The sequence below is a fragment of the Oncorhynchus mykiss genome, chromosome 5 (genome assembly GCF_013265735.2).
Source record: "Oncorhynchus mykiss isolate Arlee chromosome 5, USDA_OmykA_1.1, whole genome shotgun sequence".
Taxonomy (NCBI): Eukaryota; Metazoa; Chordata; class Actinopteri; order Salmoniformes; family Salmonidae; genus Oncorhynchus; species Oncorhynchus mykiss.
Genome location: NC_048569.1, coordinates 89743865 through 89763286, shown reverse-complemented (window position 1 = coordinate 89763286; position 19422 = coordinate 89743865). Strand labels below are relative to the sequence as shown.

The window sequence follows — 19422 nt, the reverse complement described above, 5'->3', positions numbered from 1 at the left end:
CAGCCATCCATTGCTTGTGTGTTGGGAAAATACATGAAATAACCCTTTTATTTGACCACAAAACAAATACAACACATTTACTGTGTGTTTGTCTTCCATTAGAACTGAAGGTTGAATAGTTGTGCTTATGGCGCACACAACTAGCTGAAAACAAGCAATTCAACCACAATCATAAGCAATTACCTGTTACAATCAGAGTCCGTTTTCAACACTTTATTTTACATATTGGCCGCAGAAAAATGCTTTTATGATATTTCTGATGAGCACTACGTACAATGAGATCAACCTAACTAATTGTTCATTTATATACACAATAACAGGTAAATAAACAATCCTTCAATGTTTGTACAAATTCTAAAAGTATTTCCACCACTAACAAAGGTATAGTGAAAAAGTTACATTCAAAATAAAATTCAGTGCCTGACTCCACACACAACATTTTCAGTAATACTATCCAGTGGTGTGAGGAGACAGAAAGAGAGAGAGAGAGAGAGACAGGAAGAGAGAGAGACAGAAAGAGAGAGAGAGACAGAAAGAGAGAGAGAGACAGAAAGAGAGAGAGAGACAGAAAGAGAGAGAGAGACAGAAAGAGAGAGACAGAAACGGAGAGACAGAAAGAGAGAGAGACACAGAAAGAGAGAGAGAAAGAGAGAGAGAGAAAGACAGAGACAGAGACAGAAAGAGAGAGAGAGACAGAAAGAGAGAGAGAGAGACAGAGACAGAAAGAGAGAGACAGAGACAGAAAGAGAGAGAGACAGAAAGAGAGAGAGAGAGAGACAGAAAGAGAGAGAGAGAGAGACAGAAAGAGAGAGAGAGAGAGACAGAAAGAGAGAGAGAGAGAGACAGAAAGAGAGAGAGAGAGAGACAGAAAGAGAGAGAGAGAGAGACAGAAAGAGAGAGAGAGAGAGACAGAAAGAGAGAGACAGAAAGAGAGAGACAGAAAGAGAGAGAGAAAGAGAGAGACAGAGACAGAAAGAGAGAGACAGAGACAGAAAGAGAGAGACAGAAAGAGAGAGACAGAGAGAGAAAGAGAGAGACAGAGAGAGAGAGAGAGACTGCAAAGACAGAAAAGATGGAGAACATCTCAACTGTCAGTCTCCAGAATGAGGTCATCTATAAAATGGCCTGTTACAGCATGCAGCTAGTGCAGCTAGTGGACAATAAGACTGCCATACCAACCAACCTTCTGGAATTTGAAGAGAAAAAAAAACATCCTATGGAAAGTAGCATTGATCAGAAAAACAATGAACCCCAGTACAACATATATCATGAATGTATAATTTAATAATTCAGTTAATTAATTTTAGTTTGTGTTGTTACAGAAATACATACTTGTAGTGAACATTGAGATGTATAATATTCCAATAAAACAGCAACAACATCACTTAGGTAGCTTAAGATGTAATGTTTTCATTCAATAAAACAGCAACAACATCACTTAGGTAGCTTAAGATGTAATGTTTTCATTCAATAAAACAGCAACAACATCACTTAGGTAGCTTAAGATGTAATGTTTTCATTCAATAAAACAGCAACAACATCACTGCTAGAGTTTGGACTAGAGCACTAGAAGGGATCAGCTGAGATACCAAGGTGCTGTTGAACATACAGGAAGGAGTGTTGATACTCCTTCATGACCACAAAGCATAGCTGGCTAGATGGGATATAGCTGCAGTCAGTCTCTGTGGTATAGTGAAGTTAACCTGGCTAGATGGGACATAGCTGCAGTCAGTCTCTGTGGTATAGTGAAGTTAACCTGGCTAGATGAGACATAGCTGCAGTCAGTCTCTGTGGTATAGTGAAGTTAACCTGGCTAGATGGGATATAGCTGCAGTCAGTCTCTGTGGTATAGTGAAGTTAACCTGGCTAGATGAGACATAGCTGCAGTCAGTCTCTGTGGTATAGTGAAGTTAACCTGGCTAGATGGGATATAGCTGCAGTCAGTCTCTGTGGTATAGTGAAGTTAACCTGGCTAGATGAGACATAGCTGCAGTCAGTCTCTGTGGTATAGTGAAGTTAACCTGGCTAGATGGGACATAGCTGCAGTCAGTCTCTGTGGTATAGTGAAGTTAACCTGGCTAGATGGGACATAGCTGCAGTCAGTCTCTGTGGTATAGTGAAGTTAACCTGGCTAGATGGGACATAGCTGCAGTCAGTCTCTGTGGTATAGTGAAGTTAACCTGGCTAGATGGGACATAGCTGCAGTCAGTCTCTGTGGTATAGTGAAGTTAACCTGGCTAGATGGGACATAGCTGCAGTCAGTCTCTGTGGTATAGTGAAGTTAACCTGGTTCATCTGGAAGCTGCACCAGCGTAGCTGTAGAAGAACTGCTCGTCTGGCCGGGTGCCGTAGGTCGTGGCAGGGCGCTGTCCAGGGGTCACTGTCGACTGCCCAAACATATCCGGATTCATACTGCAGGGACATAAACACGCACACCTACTGTATGTGTCAGCCCCACAGACAGGAGTCAACATGATGTGAGATGGGTTTAGATACCACAAGGTGGAGCTCTGAGACAGTGAACCATTCAGCAACACAACCAGAACACATGGTAGAAGAGAAGGGGTCATGGTATAATGGAAGGTAAAATATAAGCTCATTATAAAACTTCATGCAATATTTATCTCACCTAATACATGTTCTGCCGTAACAATGGAGCTCTGTGACAGGGCACATCTAGCTGCAGCCAACTACATAAAACAGCTAAATGTCAAGACAGAGGTCCATTACAGAGGAGGCCAACAGCCAGACACGTCTAACCTGCGTTCCCTCCCTCCACCCGCCCAGCAACCCCGGCCTGTTTGGGGAATGATAAAGGGGGTGTGGATACAACTGTACAACTCAGTTACCATGGGGGTGTGGATACAACTGTACAACTCAGTTACCATGGGGGTGTGGATACAACTGTACAACTCAGTTACCATGGGGGTGTGGATACAACTGTACAAATCAGTTACCATGGGGGTGTGGATACAACTGTACAACTCAGTTACCATGGGGGTGTGGATACAACTGTACAACTCAGTTACCATGGGGGTGAGGATACAACTGTACAACTCAGTTACCATGGGGGTGTGGATACAACTGTACAAATCAGTTACCATGGGGGTGTGGATACAACTGTACAAATCAGTTACCATGGGGGTGTGGATACAACTGTTCTACTCAGTTAACATGGGGGTGTGGATACAACTGTACAAATCAGTTACCATGGGGGTGTGGATACAACTGTACAAATCAGTTACCATGGGGGTGTGGATACAACTGTTCTACTCAGTTACCATGGGGGTGTGGATACAACTGAACAAATCAGTTACCATGGGGGTGTGGATACAACTGTTCTACTCAGTTACCATGGGGGTGTGGATACAACTGTACAAATCAGTTACCATGGGGGTGTGGATACAACTGTACAAATCAGTTACCATGGGGGTGTGGATACAACTGTACAAATCAGTTACCATGGGGGTGTGGATACAACTGTTCTACTCAGTTACCATGGGGGTGTGTATACAACTGTTCTACTCAGTTACCATGGGGGTGTGGATACAACTGTACAAATCAGTTACCATGGGGGTGTGGATACAACTGTACAACTCAGTTACCATGGGGGTGTGGATACAACTGTTCTACTCAGTTACCATGGGGGTGTGGATACAACTGTTCTACTCAGTTACCATGGGGCTGTGGATACAACTGTTCTACTCAGTTACCATGGGGCTGTGGATACAACTGTACAAATCAGTTACCATGGGGGTGTGGATACAACTGTTCTACTCAGTTACCATGGGGGTGTGGATCCAACTGTTCTACTCAGTTACCATGGGGCTGTGGATACAACTGTACAAATCAGTTACCATGGGGGTGTGGATACAACTGTACAAATCAGTTACCATGGGGGTGTGGATACAACTGTTCTACTCAGTTAGCATGGGGGTGTGGATACAACTGTACAAATCAGTTACCATGGGGGTGTGGATACAACTGTACAACTCAGTTACCATGGGGGTGTGGATATAACTGTACAACTCAGTTACCATGGGGGTGTGGATACAACTGTACAACTCAGTTACCATGGGGGTGTGGATACAACTGTACAACTCAGTTACCATGGGGGTGTGGATACAACTGTACAACTCAGTTACCATGGGGGTGTGGATACAACTGTACAACTCAGTTACCATGGGGGTGTGGATACAACTGTACAACTCAGTTACCATGGGGGTGTGGATACAACTGTACAAATCAGTTACCATGGGGGTGTGGATACAACTGTACAAATCAGTTACCATGGGGGTGTGGATACAACTGTACAAATCAGTTACCATGGGGGTGTGGATACAACTGTTCTACTCAGCTAGCATGGGGGTGTGGATACAACTGTACAAATCAGTTACCATGGGGGTGTGGATACAACTGTACAAATCAGTAACCATGGGGGTGTGGATACAACTGTACAAATCAGTTACCATGGGGGTGTGGATACAACTGTTCTACTCAGTTACCATGGGGGTGTGGATACAACTGTTCTACTCAGTTACCATGGGGGTGTGGATACAACTGTACAAATCAGTTACCATGGGGGTGTGGATATAACTGTTCTACTCAGTTACCATGGGGGTGTGGATACAACTGTACAAATCAGTTACCATGGGGGTGTGGATACAACTGTACAAATCAGTAACCATGGGGGTGTGGATACAACTGTACAAATCAGTTACCATGGGGGTGTGGATACAACTGTTCTACTCAGTTACCATGGGGGTGTGTATACAACTGTTCTACTCAGTTACCATGGGGGTGTGGATACAACTGTACAAATCAGTTACCATGGGGGTGTGGATACAACTGTACAACTCAGTTACCATGGGGGTGTGGATACAACTGTTCTACTCAGTTACCATGGGGGTGTGGATACAACTGTACAACTCAGTTACCATGGGGGTGTGGATACAACTGTTCTACTCAGTTACCATGGGGGTGTGGATACAACTGTTCTACTCAGTTACCATGGGGCTGTGGATACAACTGTTCTACTCAGTTACCATGGGGCTGTGGATACAACTGTACAAATCAGTTACCATGGGGGTGTGGATACAACTGTTCTACTCAGTTACCATGGGGGTGTGGATCCAACTGTTCTACTCAGTTACCATGGGGCTGTGGATACAACTGTACAAATCAGTTACCATGGGGGTGTGGATACAACTGTACAAATCAGTTACCATGGGGGTGTGGATACAACTGTTCTACTCAGTTAGCATGGGGGTGTGGATACAACTGTACAAATCAGTTACCATGGGGGTGTGGATACAACTGTACAACTCAGTTACCATGGGGGTGTGGATATAACTGTACAACTCAGTTACCATGGGGGTGTGGATACAACTGTACAACTCAGTTACCATGGGGGTGTGGATACAACTGTACAACTCAGTTACCATGGGGGTGTGGATACAACTGTACAACTCAGTTACCATGGGGGTGTGGATACAACTGTACAACTCAGTTACCATGGGGGTGTGGATACAACTGTACAACTCAGTTACCATGGGGGTGTGGATACAACTGTACAAATCAGTTACCATGGGGGTGTGGATACAACTGTACAAATCAGTTACCATGGGGGTGTGGATACAACTGTACAAATCAGTTGCCATGGGGGTGTGGATACAACTGTTCTACTCAGTTAGCATGGGGGTGTGGATACAACTGTACAAATCAGTTACCATGGGGGTGTGGATACAACTGTACAAATCAGTAACCATGGGGGTGTGGATACAACTGTACAAATCAGTTACCATGGGGGTGTGGATACAACTGTTCTACTCAGTTACCATGGGGGTGTGGATACAACTGTACAAATCAGTTACCATGGGGGTGTGGATACAACTGTTCTACTCAGTTACCATGGGGGTGTGGATACAACTGTTCTACTCAGTTACCATGGGGGTGTGGATACAACTGTACAAATCAGTTACCATGGGGGTGTGGATACAACTGTACAAATCAGTTACCATGGGGGTGTGGATACAACTGTTCTACTCAGTTACCATGGGGGTGTGGATACAACTGTTCTACTCAGTTAGCATGGGGGTGTGGATACAACTGTACAACTCAGTTACCATGGGGGTGTGGATACAACTGTTCTACTCAGTTACCATGGGGGTGTGGATACAACTGTTCTACTCAGTTACCATGGGGCTGTGGATACAACTGTTCTACTCAGTTACCATGGGGCTGTGGATAAAACTGTACAAATCAGTTACCATGGGGGTGTGGATACAACTGTTCTACTCAGTTACCATGGGGGTGTGGATCCAACTGTTCTACTCAGTTACCATGGGGCTGTGGATACAACTGTACAAATCAGTTACCATGGGGGTGTGGATACAACTGTACAACTCAGTTACCATGGGGGTGTGGATATAACTGTACAACTCAGTTACCATGGGGGTGTGGATACAACTGTACAACTCAGTTACCATGGGGGTGTGGATACAACTGTACAACTCAGTTACCATGGGGGTGTGGATACAACTGTACAACTCAGTTACCATGGGGGTGTGGATACAACTGTACAACTCAGTTACCAAGGGGGTGTGGATACAACTGTACAAATCAGTTACCATGGGGGTGTGGATACAACTGTACAACTCAGTTACCATGTGGGTGTGGATACAACTGTTCTACTCAGTTACCATGGGGGTGTGGATACAACTGTACAAATCAGTTACCATGGGGGTGTGGATACAACTGTTCTACTCAGTTACCATGGGGGTGTGGATACAACTGTACAAATCAGTTACCATGGGGGTGTGGATACAACTGTTCTACTCAGTTAGCATGGGGGTGTGGATACAACTGTTCTACTCAGTTAGCATGGGGGTGTGGATACAACTGTACAAATCAGTTACCATGGGGGTGTGGATACAACTGTACAAATCAGTAACCATGGGGGTGTGGATACAACTGTACAAATCAGTTACCATGGGGGTGTGGATACAACTGTTCTACTCAGTTACCATGGGGGTGTGGATACAACTGTACAAATCAGTTACCATGGGGGTGTGGATACAACTGTACAAATCAGTTACCATGGGGGTGTGGATACAACTGTTCTACTCAGTTACCATGGGGGTGTGGATACAACTGTACAAATCAGTTACCATGGGGGTGTGGATACAACTGTGCAAATCAGTTACCATGGGGGTGTGGATACAACTGTTCTACTCAGTTACCATGGGGGTGTGGATACAACTGTACAAATCAGTAACCATGGGGGTGTGGATACAACTGTACAAATCAGTTACCATGGAGGTGTGGATACAACTGTTCTACTCAGTTACCATGGGGGTGTGGATACAACTGTACAAATCAGTTACCATGGGGGTGTGGATACAACTGTACAAATCAGTTACCATGGGGGTGTGGATACAACTGTACAAATCAGTTACCATGGGGGTGTGGATACAACTGTACAAATCAGTTACCATGGGGGTGTGGATACAACTGTTCTACTCAGTTACCATGGGGGTGTGGATACAACTGTACAAATCAGTTACCATGGGGGTGTGGATACAACTGTACAACTCAGTTACCATGAGGGTGTGGATACAACTGTTCTACTCAGTTACCATGGGGGTGTGGATACAACTGTACAACTCAGTTACCATGGGGGTGTGGATACAACTGTACAAATCAGTTACCATGGGGGTGTGGATACAACTGTACAAATCAGTTACCATGGGGGTGTGGATACAACTGTACAAATCAGTTACCATGGAGGTGTGGATACAACTGTTCTACTCAGTTACCATGGGGGTGTGGATACAACTGTACAAATCAGTTACCATGGGGGTGTGGATACAACTGTACAAATCAGTTACCATGGGGGTGTGGATACAACTGTACAAATCAGTTACCATGGGGGTGTGGATACAACTGTACAAATCAGTTACCATGGGGGTGTGGATACAACTGTTCTACTCAGTTACCATGGGGGTGTGGATACAACTGTACAAATCAGTTACCATGGGGGTGTGGATACAACTGTACAACTCAGTTACCATGAGGGTGTGGATACAACTGTTCTACTCAGTTACCATGGGGGTGTGGATACAACTGTACAACTCAGTTACCATGGGGGTGTGGATACAACTGTACAAATCAGTTACCATGGGGGTGTGGATACAACTGTACAAATCAGTTACCATGGGGGTGTGGATACAACTGTACAACTCAGTTACCATGGGGGTGTGGATACAACTGTACAAATCAGTTACCATGGGGGTGTGGATACAACTGTACAAATCAGTTACCATGGGGGTGTGGATACAACTGTACAACTCAGTTACCATGGGGGTGTGGATACAACTGTACAACTCAGTTACCATGGGGGTGTGGATACAACTGTACAAATCAGTTACCATGGGGGTGTGGATACAACTGTACAAATCAGTTACCATGGGGCTGTGGATACAAAGGAGGAAAAGCTGTCCGATTTCACGGTCGGTCGTCTCTCTTCTCTAACCAGCTGGTCTGAATGTTCAGCTGTGTGGTCAGGTCAACACGACTGTCTCGTTACCTCAGACTGGGTGTGAGTTAGTTAACTAGACAGAGTGAGTTAACCCCTCGACAAACGACAGCATGTCCCTTCTCTTCCCCTCCACCCTGCTCGTTCCCCCTCTCTCTTGGTCTATACGCAGTCAGTCGCGGGCCGGGCCGGACATCCTCTAGCTCTCTAAAATACGAGCTGTTTGCTTTGCCCCTGCGAGCGCCCATAATTACGTGTTGTTTTTAACCCAAATCACTTCCAGCGATCAGTTACGCACCCTGCACCTCCTCTTCCCCATGCCCCATCCATCCCTCCCTCCTTCACTGGGCAGAAATATGTATTTTTCCTTTCCGCACGCTACGGCTGTCAGGGGGGATTTGAGAGACTAAAAGAGCCTGGAGAAACACTGGAGCTCTGAGTAACGCAGCCTGACTGCCTGCCTGGACAGGCTGCCTGGATAGTTGGCCTGCCTGCCTCACAGGCTGCCTGGATAGTTGGCCTGCCTGCCTCACAGGCTGCCTGGATAGTTGGCCTGCCTGCCTCACAGGCTGCCTGGATAGCTGGCCTGCCTACCTCACAGGCTGCCTGGATAGCTGGCCTGCCTACCTCACAGGCTGCCTGGATAGCTGGCCTGCCTACCTCACAGGCTGCCTGGATAGCTGGCCTGCCTGCCTCACAGGCTGCCTGGATAGCTGGCCTGCCTACCTCACAGGCTGCCTGGATAGCTGGCCTGTCTACCTCACAGGCTGCCTGGATAGCTGGCCTGCCTGTCTGTCTACACCCTGGGCCTAGGAGAAAGAGACAGAAGCACAGCTGGACCTCAGGTCAGCGCCTGGACTCTGGTTCTGGTGGTAGGGTTGAGGAGGAAAGGTTCAATGACCACATTACGATAAAGAAGACCAGTTGATCAACAACTCCCTCACGCACTTCCTCATACAGTGATGTGAGACATAAATCAGCTCATCTCGCACCTCATTCCAAGCGCGTGTGTTGTGACATTTTAAGAGGGAGCGTTGTGTTCGCAGACAATGGGCCCTAGTGTTCCCAGACTGGCCCTACAGGACCCAGTGAAGCTGGGATGAGGGTGTAGGGGTGAGGGTGTAGGGGAGAGGCATTGGGAACACATACTACAGGGGGCGGAGCCGTAGTGCACAGGAAGAGAATCAGGCCTTTTCCTCTGCGCCCATGACCCTCTGCTCCCTCCAAGCCCATACATACGTCTGTCTCCTCCAGCCTCACCTCTCTCCGGCCCTCGCTCTCACCCCACAATGCTTTGATCTCTCCCCAGGCTGTCACTCTTCAGGTTACAGCTACCCACTGCTCAAGGGCTAAATAATCAGCTCCTCCTCCCTCCCTCTTTCTCTGTCTCACTCGCCTTGCTGTCACTCACTGACAGCGTCTCAAAGCACTCATTGATTCGCCCGTCTGCGTGTTGAGGGGGTCAGAAACTCTCCAATCACATGCTGTTGTGCACCTATAGTGAAACCCAGACACTTCTCTTTCCACGCGGTGACGATGTGGAAAGAGATGCCTCGGTCAGCCTGCGGAGCTAGGCCCGTTGAGGCTGCCAGGACTTATTTAAATTTTCAGAGGATTGGGCCACTCTCTCCCAACGACCCAGGACAAGAGACATTTTATATAGTTCATATAAAATAGCTTGTTATCATATTTATACAAATAACAGTGATTGTATTAAAACGATTTAAAAGACCCCATTCACACCATGTTTCACACCTAGTTTAGAATAAGCGCTGGAGCTGGCTTTGGTTATTGTGTTAACCTGGATCACTCTGGAGTACACTGGCCAAATTAAAACACTCTCACAGACGCCAATTCCCCCAGCTCGCTCAGTATATTTAAAAGGTATCAGTTACAAAGAGCTGAGGAAAAAGCCTTGTATGCGCTCGCTCGCTCTGTTCCTTTCCGTAGCTCTCTCTTTGCTTTCTGTTCCTCCCTCCCTCTCTCCCTCTAAAATCTGAAATAACTGTGGCATTCTATCTACTCTCAAGAGCAAGCCTCTCAACAGCAGCCAACACAAACATACTTGCACAGGAAAAAACCTTCAACACGAGCTTTATCGCACGCAAGGAGATGTTCGATAATAAATAAGACAAATTACTCTCAATAAACTCTCCATTTCCACAACAATTCATCATTTTAACAGCATATAAAGTAGAGGAACTAAAAATGTGTCCAACACTACATATTTGGCCTGTTAAAGCCTGCTCCCTGTCTATATATTAGGCCTGTTAGAGCCTGCTCCCTGTCTACATATTAGGCCTGTTAAAGCCTGCTCCCTGTCTACATATTAGGCCTGTTAAAGCCTGCTCCCTGTCTACATATTAGGCCTGTTAAAGCCTGCTCCCTGTCTACATATTAGGCCTGTTAGAGCCTGATCCCTGTCTACATATTAGGCCTGTTAGAGCCTGCTCCCTGTCTACATATTAGGCCTGTTAGAGCCTGCACCCTGTCTACATATTAGGCCTGTTAAAGCCTGCTCCCTGTCTACATATTAGGCCTGTTAGAGCCTGCTCCCTGTCTACATATTAGTCCTGTTAGAGCCTGATCCCTGTCTACATATTAGGCCTGTTAAAGCCTGCTCCCTGTCTACATATTAGGCCTGTTAGAGCCTGCACCCTGTCTACATATTAGGCCTGTTAGAGCCTGCACCCTGTCTACATATTAGGCCTGTTAGAGCCTGCACCCTGTCTACATATTAGGCCTGTTAGAGCCTGCTCCCTGTCTACATATTAGGCCTGTTAGAGCCTGCTCCCTGTCTACATATTAGGCCTGTTAAAGCCTGCTCCCTGTCTACATATTAGGCCTGTTAAATCCTGCTCCCTGTCTACATATTAGGCCTGTTAGAGCCTGCTCCCTATCTATATATTAGGCCTGTTAAATCCTGCTCCCTGTCTACATATTAGGCCTGTTAAATCCTGCTCCCTGTCTACATATTAGGCCTGTTAGAGCCTGCACCCTGTCTACATATTAGGCCTGTTAGCGCCTGCTCCCTGTCTACATATTAGGCCTGTTAGAGCCTGCTCCCTGTCTATATATTAGGCCTGTTAGAGCCTGCTCCCTGTCTACATATTAGGCCTGTTAAATCCTGCTCCCTCGCTACATATTGGGGATAGAAGTCCAGTCCACCCCCCCAAAGGAGCCTCCAGGGGATGGGGATAGAAGTCCAGTCCACCCCCTGCCCTACTATGAGCTCACCTGCCGGGAAAGCCTCCAGCCTGGCCAATGTCTCCGTTCTGGTAGTCTGTGAAGAACTCCGGGCTGATGGTACCGTCTGCTGGGATGATCCCATCTGGGGGGAGAGAGACATACACCTCAAAGTTAGAGACAAGTTCACTACTGTACTTCTCATCTCGCTCTCTCTCACTTCATCCATACCACATCCCCCTCTCTTTCTCCCCCTCCCTCTCCTTCCCTCCATGTATACCTGCGGTGTAGAAAAAGTCAGTCTCTCCAGAATGCCTCCCTCCATGTATACCTGCGGTGTAGAAGAGGTCGTGTCTCTCCAGAATGCCTCCCTCCATGTATACCTGCGGTGTAGAAGAGGTTGTGTCTCTCCAGAATGTCTGCCTCCCTGCCTCCCTCACTCCCTCCCTCCCTCCATGTATACCTGTGGTGTAGAAGAGGTCGTGTCTCTCCAGAATGTCTGCCTCCCTCCCTCCCTCCCTACCTCCATGTATACCTGTGGTGTAGAAGAGGTCGTGTCTCTCCAGAATGTCTGCCTCCCTCCCTCCCTCCATCCCTCCATGTATACCTGTGGTGTAGAAGAGGTCGTGTCTCTCCAGAATGTCTGCCTCCCTCCCTCCCTCCCTACCTCCATGTATACCTGTGGTGTAGAAGAGGTCGGGTCTCTCCAGAATGTCTCCCTCCCTACCTCCATGTATACCTGTGGTGTAGAAGAGGTCGTGTCTCTCCAGAATGTCTGCCTCCCTCCCTCCCTCCCTCCCTCCCTCCCTCCCTCCATGTATACCTGTGGTGTAGAAGAGGTCGTGTCTCTCCAGAATGTCTGCCTCCCTCCCTCCATGTATACCTGCGGTGTAGAAGAGGTCGGGTCTCTCCAGAATGTCTGCCTCCCTCCCTCCATGTATACCTGCGGTGTAGAAGAGGTCGGGTCTCTCCAGAATGTCTGCCTCCCTCCCTCCATGTATACCTGTGGTGTAGAAGAGGTCGTGTCTCTCCAGAATGTCTGCCTCCCTCCCTCCCTCCCTCCCTCCATGTATACCTGTGGTGTAGAAGAGGTCGGGTCTCTCCAGAATGTCTGCCTCCCTCCCTCCATGTATACCTGTGGTGTAGAAGAGGTCGTGTCTCTCCAGAATGTCTGCCTCCCTCACTCCCTCCCTCCCTCCATGTATACCTGTGGTGTAGAAGAGGTCGTGTCTCTCCAGAATGTCTGCCTCCCTCCCTCCCTCCATGTATACCTGTGGTGTAGAAGAGGTCGGGTCTCTCCAGAATGTCTGCCTCCCTCCCTCCATGTATACCTGTGGTGTAGAAGAGGTCGTGTCTCTCCAGAATGTCTGCCTCCCTCCCTCCATGTATACCTGTGGTGTAGAAGAGGTCGGGTCTCTACAGAATGTCTGCCTCCCTCCCCCCATACCTGCGGTGTAGAAGAGGTTGGGTCTCTCCAGAATGTCTGCCTCCCTCCCCCCATACCTGCGGTGTAGAAGAGGTTGGGTCTCTCCAGAATGTCTGCCTCCCTCCCTCCATGTATACCTGTGGTGTAGAAGAGGTCGTGTCTCTCCAGAATGTCTGCCTCCCTCCCTCCATGTATACCTGTGGTGTAGAAGAGGTTGGGTCTCTCCAGAATGTCTGCCTCCCTCCCTCCATGTATACCTGTGGTGTAGAAGAGGTCGTGTCTCTCCAGAATGTCTGCCTCCCTCCCTCCATGTATACCTGTGGTGTAGAAGAGGTTGGGTCTCTCCAGAATGTCTGCCTCCCTCCCTCCATGTATACCTGTGGTGTAGAAGAGGTCGTGTCTCTCCAGAATGTCTGCCTCCCTCCCTCCATGTATACCTGTGGTGTAGAAGAGGTTGGGTCTCTCCAGAATGTCTGCCTCCCTCCCTCCATGTATACCTGTGGTGTAGAAGAGGTCGTGTCTCTCCAGAATGTCTGCCTCCCTCCCTCCATGTATACCTGTGGTGTAGAAGAGGTCGGGTCTCTCCAGAATGTCTGCCTCCCTCCCCCCATACCTGCGGTGTAGAAGAGGTCGGGTCTCTCCAGAATGTCTGCCTCCCTCCCCCCATACCTGCGGTGTAGAAGAGGTCGGGTCTCTCCAGAATGTCTGCCTCCCTCCCTCCATGTATACCTGCGGTGTAGAAGAGGTCGGGTCTCTCCAGAATGTCTGCCTCCCTCCCTCCATGTATACCTGCGGTGTAGAAGAGGTCGTGTCTCTCCAGAATGTCTGCCTCCCTCCCCCCATACCTGCGGTGTAGAAGAGGTCGGGTCTCTCCAGAATGTCTGCCTCCCTCGCTCCCTCCCTCCATGTATACCTGCGGTGTAGAAGAGGTCGTGTCTCTCCAGAATGTCTGCCTCCCTCCCCCCATACCTGCGGTGTAGAAGAGGTCGTGTCTCTCCAGAATGTCTGCCTCCCTCCCTCCATGTATACCTGCGGTGTAGAAGAGGTCGTGTCTCTCCAGAATGTCTGCCTCCCTCCCCCCATACCTGCGGTGTAGAAGAGGTCGGGTCTCTCCAGAATGTCTGCCTCCCTCCCCCCATACCTGCGGTGTAGAAGAGGTCGGGTCTCTCCAGAATGTCTGCCTCCCTCCCCCCATACCTGCGGTGTAGAAGAGGTCGTGTCTCTCCAGAATGTCTGCCTCCCTCCCCCCATACCTGCGGTGTAGAAGAGGTCGGGTCTCTCCAGAATGTCTGCCTCCCTCCCCCCATACCTGCGGTGTAGAAGAGGTCGGGTCTCTCCAGAATGTCTCCCTCCCTCCCTCCATGTATACCTGCGGTGTAGAAGAGGTTGGGTCTCTCCAGAATGTCTGCCTCCCTCCCTCCATGTATACCTGTGGTGTAGAAGAGGTCGGGTCTCTCCAGAATGTCTCCCTCCCTCCCTCCATGTATACCTGCGGTGTAGAAGAGGTCGGGTCTCTCCAGAATGTCTCCCTCCCTCCCTCCATGCATACCTGCGGTGTAGAAGAGGTCGGGTCTCTCCAGAATGTCTGCCTCCCTCCCTCCATACCTGCGGTGTAGAAGAGGTCGGGTCTCTCCAGAATGTCTCCCTCCCTCCCCCCATACCTGCGGTGTAGAAGAGGTCGGGTCTCTCCAGAATGTCTCCCTCCCTCCCTCCATGCATACCTGCGGTGTAGAAGAGGTCGGGTCTCTCCAGAATGTCTGCCTCCCTCCCCCCATACCTGCGGTGTAGAAGAGGTCGTGTCTCTCCAGAATGTCTCCGTTGTGCATGAATGCTTCTCCATCGTCTCCAAACATGAAGGGTTCTCCGTCGTCTCCCATGGCTCTGTTCTCCACCATCTCTAACCACTGGGAGTTGTGCCAGCGGAACTTCTCACTCTGGATCTTTCTCTCACACTCTTTATCATACTCCTACAATAGACAGAGACAGAGAGAGACATAGAGAGAAAGACAAAGAGAGACGAAGACAGAGAGAGAAAGAGAGAGAGACACAAAGACAGAGAGCGAGAGAGAGCGAGCGAGACCGAGAGCGTGCGAGACAAACACAGAGAGTGCGAGACAGCCAGAGAGAGACAGCAAGAGAGACAGCAAGAGAGAGAGAGAGAGCAACAGAGCGAGAAAGACAGACGGAGACAGAGAGAGAGCGAGAAAGACAGACGGAGACAGAGAGAGAGCGAGAGAGACAGAGAGAGCCATTAGGATGGGTTACTTAAGCAATAAGGCACGACGGGGTGTGGTATATGACAAATATACCACGGCTAAGGGCTGTTCTTAGGCAAGACGCAGTGCGTGGACACAGCCCTTAGCCATGGTATATTGGCCATATACCACAAACCCCCGAGGTGCCTTATTGCTATTATAAACTGGTTACCAACGTAATTAGAGCAGTAAAAATACATGTGCTGTCAGCCAATCAGGATTCAGGGGTCTAACTACCCAGTTTATAATGGAGGTTAGGTACACACACACACACAGATCAACAAACACAGAGAGAGAGAGAGAGAGAGAGAGAGAGAGAGAGAGAGAGAGAGAGAGAGAGAGAGAGAGACACACACAGAGACACACACACACACAAAGCGCTACACAGAAATCCACCATCTTCAATTGATTGAATCCCAGCCTTAGTAACAAACAGATTCTTTCCTTTTACACAGGAAGCCTCCAAACTAAACTAACAGTGTAATTAGCTGTAGGAGAGTGAGGCCTCCAAACTAAACTAACAGTGTAATTAGCCGTAGGAGAGTGAGGCCTCCAAACTAAACTAACAGTGTAATTAGCTGTAGGAGAGTGAGGCCTCCAAACTAAACCAACAGTGTAATTAGCTGTAGGAGAGTGAGTCCTCCAAACTAAACTAGCAGTATAATTAGCTGTAGGAGAGTGGCTGTCAGGACATCAGGGAGGGCTGGGGAAACTAAACTAGCAGTATAATTAGCTGTAGGAGAGTGAAGCCTCCAAACTAAACCAACAGTATAATTAGCTGTAGGAGACTGAGTCCTCCAAACTAAACCAACAGTATAATTAGCTGTAGGAGAGTGAGTCCTCCAAACTAAACCAACAGTATAATTAGCTGTAGGAGAGTGAGTCCTCCAAACTAAACCAACAGTATAATTAGCTGTAAGACAGTGAAGCCTCCAAACTAAACCAACAGTATAATTAGCTGTAGGACAGTGAGTCCTCCAAACTAAACCAACAGTATAATTAGCTGTAGGAGAGTGAAGCCTCCAAACTAAACCAACAGTATAATTAGCTGTAGGAGAGTGAGTCCTCCAAACTAAACCAACAGTATAATTAGCTGTAGGAGAGTGAAGCCTCCAAACTAAACCAACAGTATAATTAGCTGTAGGAGAGTGAAGCCTCCAAACTAAACCAACAGTATAATTAGCTGTAGGAGAGTGAGTCCTCCAAACTAAACCAACAGTATAATTAGCTGTAAGACAGTGAAGCCTCCAAACTAAACCAACAGTATAATTAGCTGTAAGACAGTGAAGCCTCCAAACTAAACCAACAGTATAATTAGCTGTAGGAGAGTGAAGCCTCCAAACTAAACCAACAGTATAATTAGCTGTAGGAGAGTGAGTCCTCCAAACTAAACTAACAGTATAATTAGCTGTAGGAGAGTGAGTCCTCCAAACTAAACCAACAGTATAATTAGCTGTAGGAGAGTGAGTCCTCCAAACTAAACCAACAGTATAATTAGCTGTAGGAGAGTGAAGCCTCCAAACTAAACCAACAGTATAATTAGCTGTAGGACAGTGAAGCCTCCAAACTAAACCAACAGTATAATTAGCTGTAGGAGAGTGAAGCCTCCAAACTAAACTAGCAGTATAATTAGCTGTAAGACAGTGAAGCCTCCAAACTAAACCAACAGTATAATTAGCTGTAGGAGAGTGAAGCCTCCAAACTAAACCAACAGTATAATTAGCTGTAGGAGAGTGAAGCCTCCAAACTAAACTAGCAGTATAATTAGCTGTAAGACAGTGAAGCCTCCAAACTAAACCAACAGTATAATTAGCTGTAGGACAGTGAAGCCTCCAAACTAAACCAACAGTATAATTAGCTGTAGGAGAGTGGCTGGCAGGACATCATGGAGGGCTGGGGAAACTAAACTAGCAGTATAATTAGCTGTAGGAGAGTGGCTGGCAGGACATCAGGGAGGGCTGGGGAATGGGCCAAAACACTGACTGCTATATTGTTCCATCCAGGGATTGTCAGATCCCCCACAGACTACTAGAGAATCCCACAATGCACTGTTCTGTGTGCCAGCACCCTTATGATGCTGTTACTAATAAAAATGTGGTGTGGTACGATGGATGGTGCTGCGATGGGGCTGTGTGTGTGTGTGTGTGTGTGTGTGTGTGTGTGTGTGTGTGTGTGTGTGTAGCTTGGCTGAGGAAGGTTGAGGACATACACAGATTCTGTTTTCCTTTCTCTGCGGGGGCCATGTGGGAGTTAAAGGCCTTCTTTGAGCCACTTCATGCGTTCAGGCCCTGCAGATTAATCATCTAGACCCAGAGCAGAGCCTGCTGACAGCCATTCGAGGCCTCAAACGGACCCATTGTCGCATCGCAGGGCCCAAAGTGGCAGTGACACTTTGTGTCAAAGTGCAGACTTATGACATGGCTAAAGTGGATTAATGACTACACTGCTGATTTCCCCCGGACTATTAGTCTGTAGTAAGGACTTGATATGAGGCCTAATCCATCATAACCAGAAAGCTGAGCTCATGATGTCTACGAGAAAAGGAGTCAGCGGATATAAAACAATGTTCAGAGCATTTCCCATGTTCCTCCTTAGAGAAAATCTGAATCTAAGAATAACCCCATGAATTATGTTTCTGTCTGACCTAGAAGAACCATCTATACGCAAGTTTCTCTCTCTCTCTCTCTCTCTCTCTGAGGGGTGTGTGTGTGATCAAAGAGGAACGATTCAAGAACACACAGTAATAGCGTGTGCTGCTAAGGTAGCCTGCAGCTCTGAAGACTAATGATTGTGTGTGAGAGTATGTGAGTGTGTGAGAATGTGATGTGTGTGTGTGTGTCTCTCTCCAAGGCAGGGTCTGCTTTCTCTCTCACCTTCCCTGTTCTGCTCTGACATTCTCCAGAGCCTGTCCTGGTCTTTCATGTGGTTCACAGCTTAATAGTTCTCACTGATAATTTCAATGAAACACTTCCTCTCCCCCCACTACCTTCCACAGCCCACAACCCGGCTGGCTGTAGTCTACTGCTAATTACACTGATCTCAGGTCTGTGACAGATCACACTATGACTGGGACTTAAAACACACCTGTCAATCAAAATCTGACCCAGGAATTTAGTTTCCCAGTCCAGGCAATCTGAACAGTACTATTTCCTCTGTGCCAACCTACATTAAGTAGGAATGGATCAGGAAAACCAGGATTTTGGCTCAGGTATAGGCTAGGTCAGTTTCATTTAGAAATGAATGGGAAGAAGAATTACAGATTCCTGATTAATCAGGAAGAAAACCATTCATGATATAGGGTAACTTGGGGATGAGACATTATGCCTAGAGAGGTGACTGACAGACAGACAGATACTCACAGCGATGATGTCAAGTGTGTTGTTACAGACTTTCCGTATCTCAGCGTTCTTGTCGTGCATCAGGTCAATGAGGTAGGCAGGAGCCTCTGGAGAGAGGGAGTTTAGTAAAGGACAACAGAGGAAGGGAGGGAGGGAGTCCAGTAGAGGACAACAGAGGAAGGGAGGGAGTCCAGTAAAGGACAACAGAGGAAGGGCGAGAGGGAGTCCAGTAGAGGACAACAGAGGAAGGGAGGGAGGGCGAGAGGGAGTCCAGTAAAGGACAACAGAGGAAGGGAGGGAGGGAGTCCAGTAGAGGACAACAGAGGAATGGAGGGAGGGAGGGAGTCCAGTAAAGGACAACAGAGGAAGGGAGGGAGGGAGGGAGTCCAGTAAAGGACAACAGAGGACGGGAGGGAGGGCGAGAGGGAGTCCAGTAGAGGACAACAGAGGAAGGGAGGGAGGGCGAGAGGGAGTCCAGTAGAGGACAACAGAGGAAGGGAGGGAGGGCGAGAGGGAGTCCAGTAGAGGACAACAGAGGAAGGGAGGGAGGGCGAGAGGGAGTCCAGTAGAGGACAACAGAGGAAGGGAGGGAGGGCGAGAGGGAGTCCAGTAGAGGACAACAGAGGAAGGGAGGGAGGGCGAGAGGGAGTCCAGTAGAGGACAACAGAGGAAGGGAGGGAG

At 48.0% G+C, this 19422-nt stretch overlaps 1 protein-coding gene across 3 annotated transcripts in view; it reads right to left on the bottom strand.

Moving 5' to 3' along the window:
* Positions 1–937: 937 nt before the first annotated feature.
* Positions 938–19422, bottom strand: part of kifap3a (kinesin-associated protein 3a) — a 41912-nt gene continuing 23427 nt past the window's right edge. For 2 of the 3 annotated variants that reach the window (XM_036978727.1, XM_036978729.1), the window contains 4 exons: positions 18763–18848; positions 14926–15115; positions 11774–11867; positions 938–2412 (listed from right to left, as the gene is read on the bottom strand). In XM_036978727.1, coding sequence (XP_036834622.1) covers positions 2292–2412; positions 11774–11867; positions 14926–15115; positions 18763–18848 — 491 coding nt within the window. In that variant the 3' untranslated portion in view covers positions 938–2291. The remainder of the gene's footprint in view (positions 2413–11773; positions 11868–14925; positions 15116–18762; positions 18849–19422) is intronic. The other variant, XR_005051888.1, reaches the window with a different exon arrangement.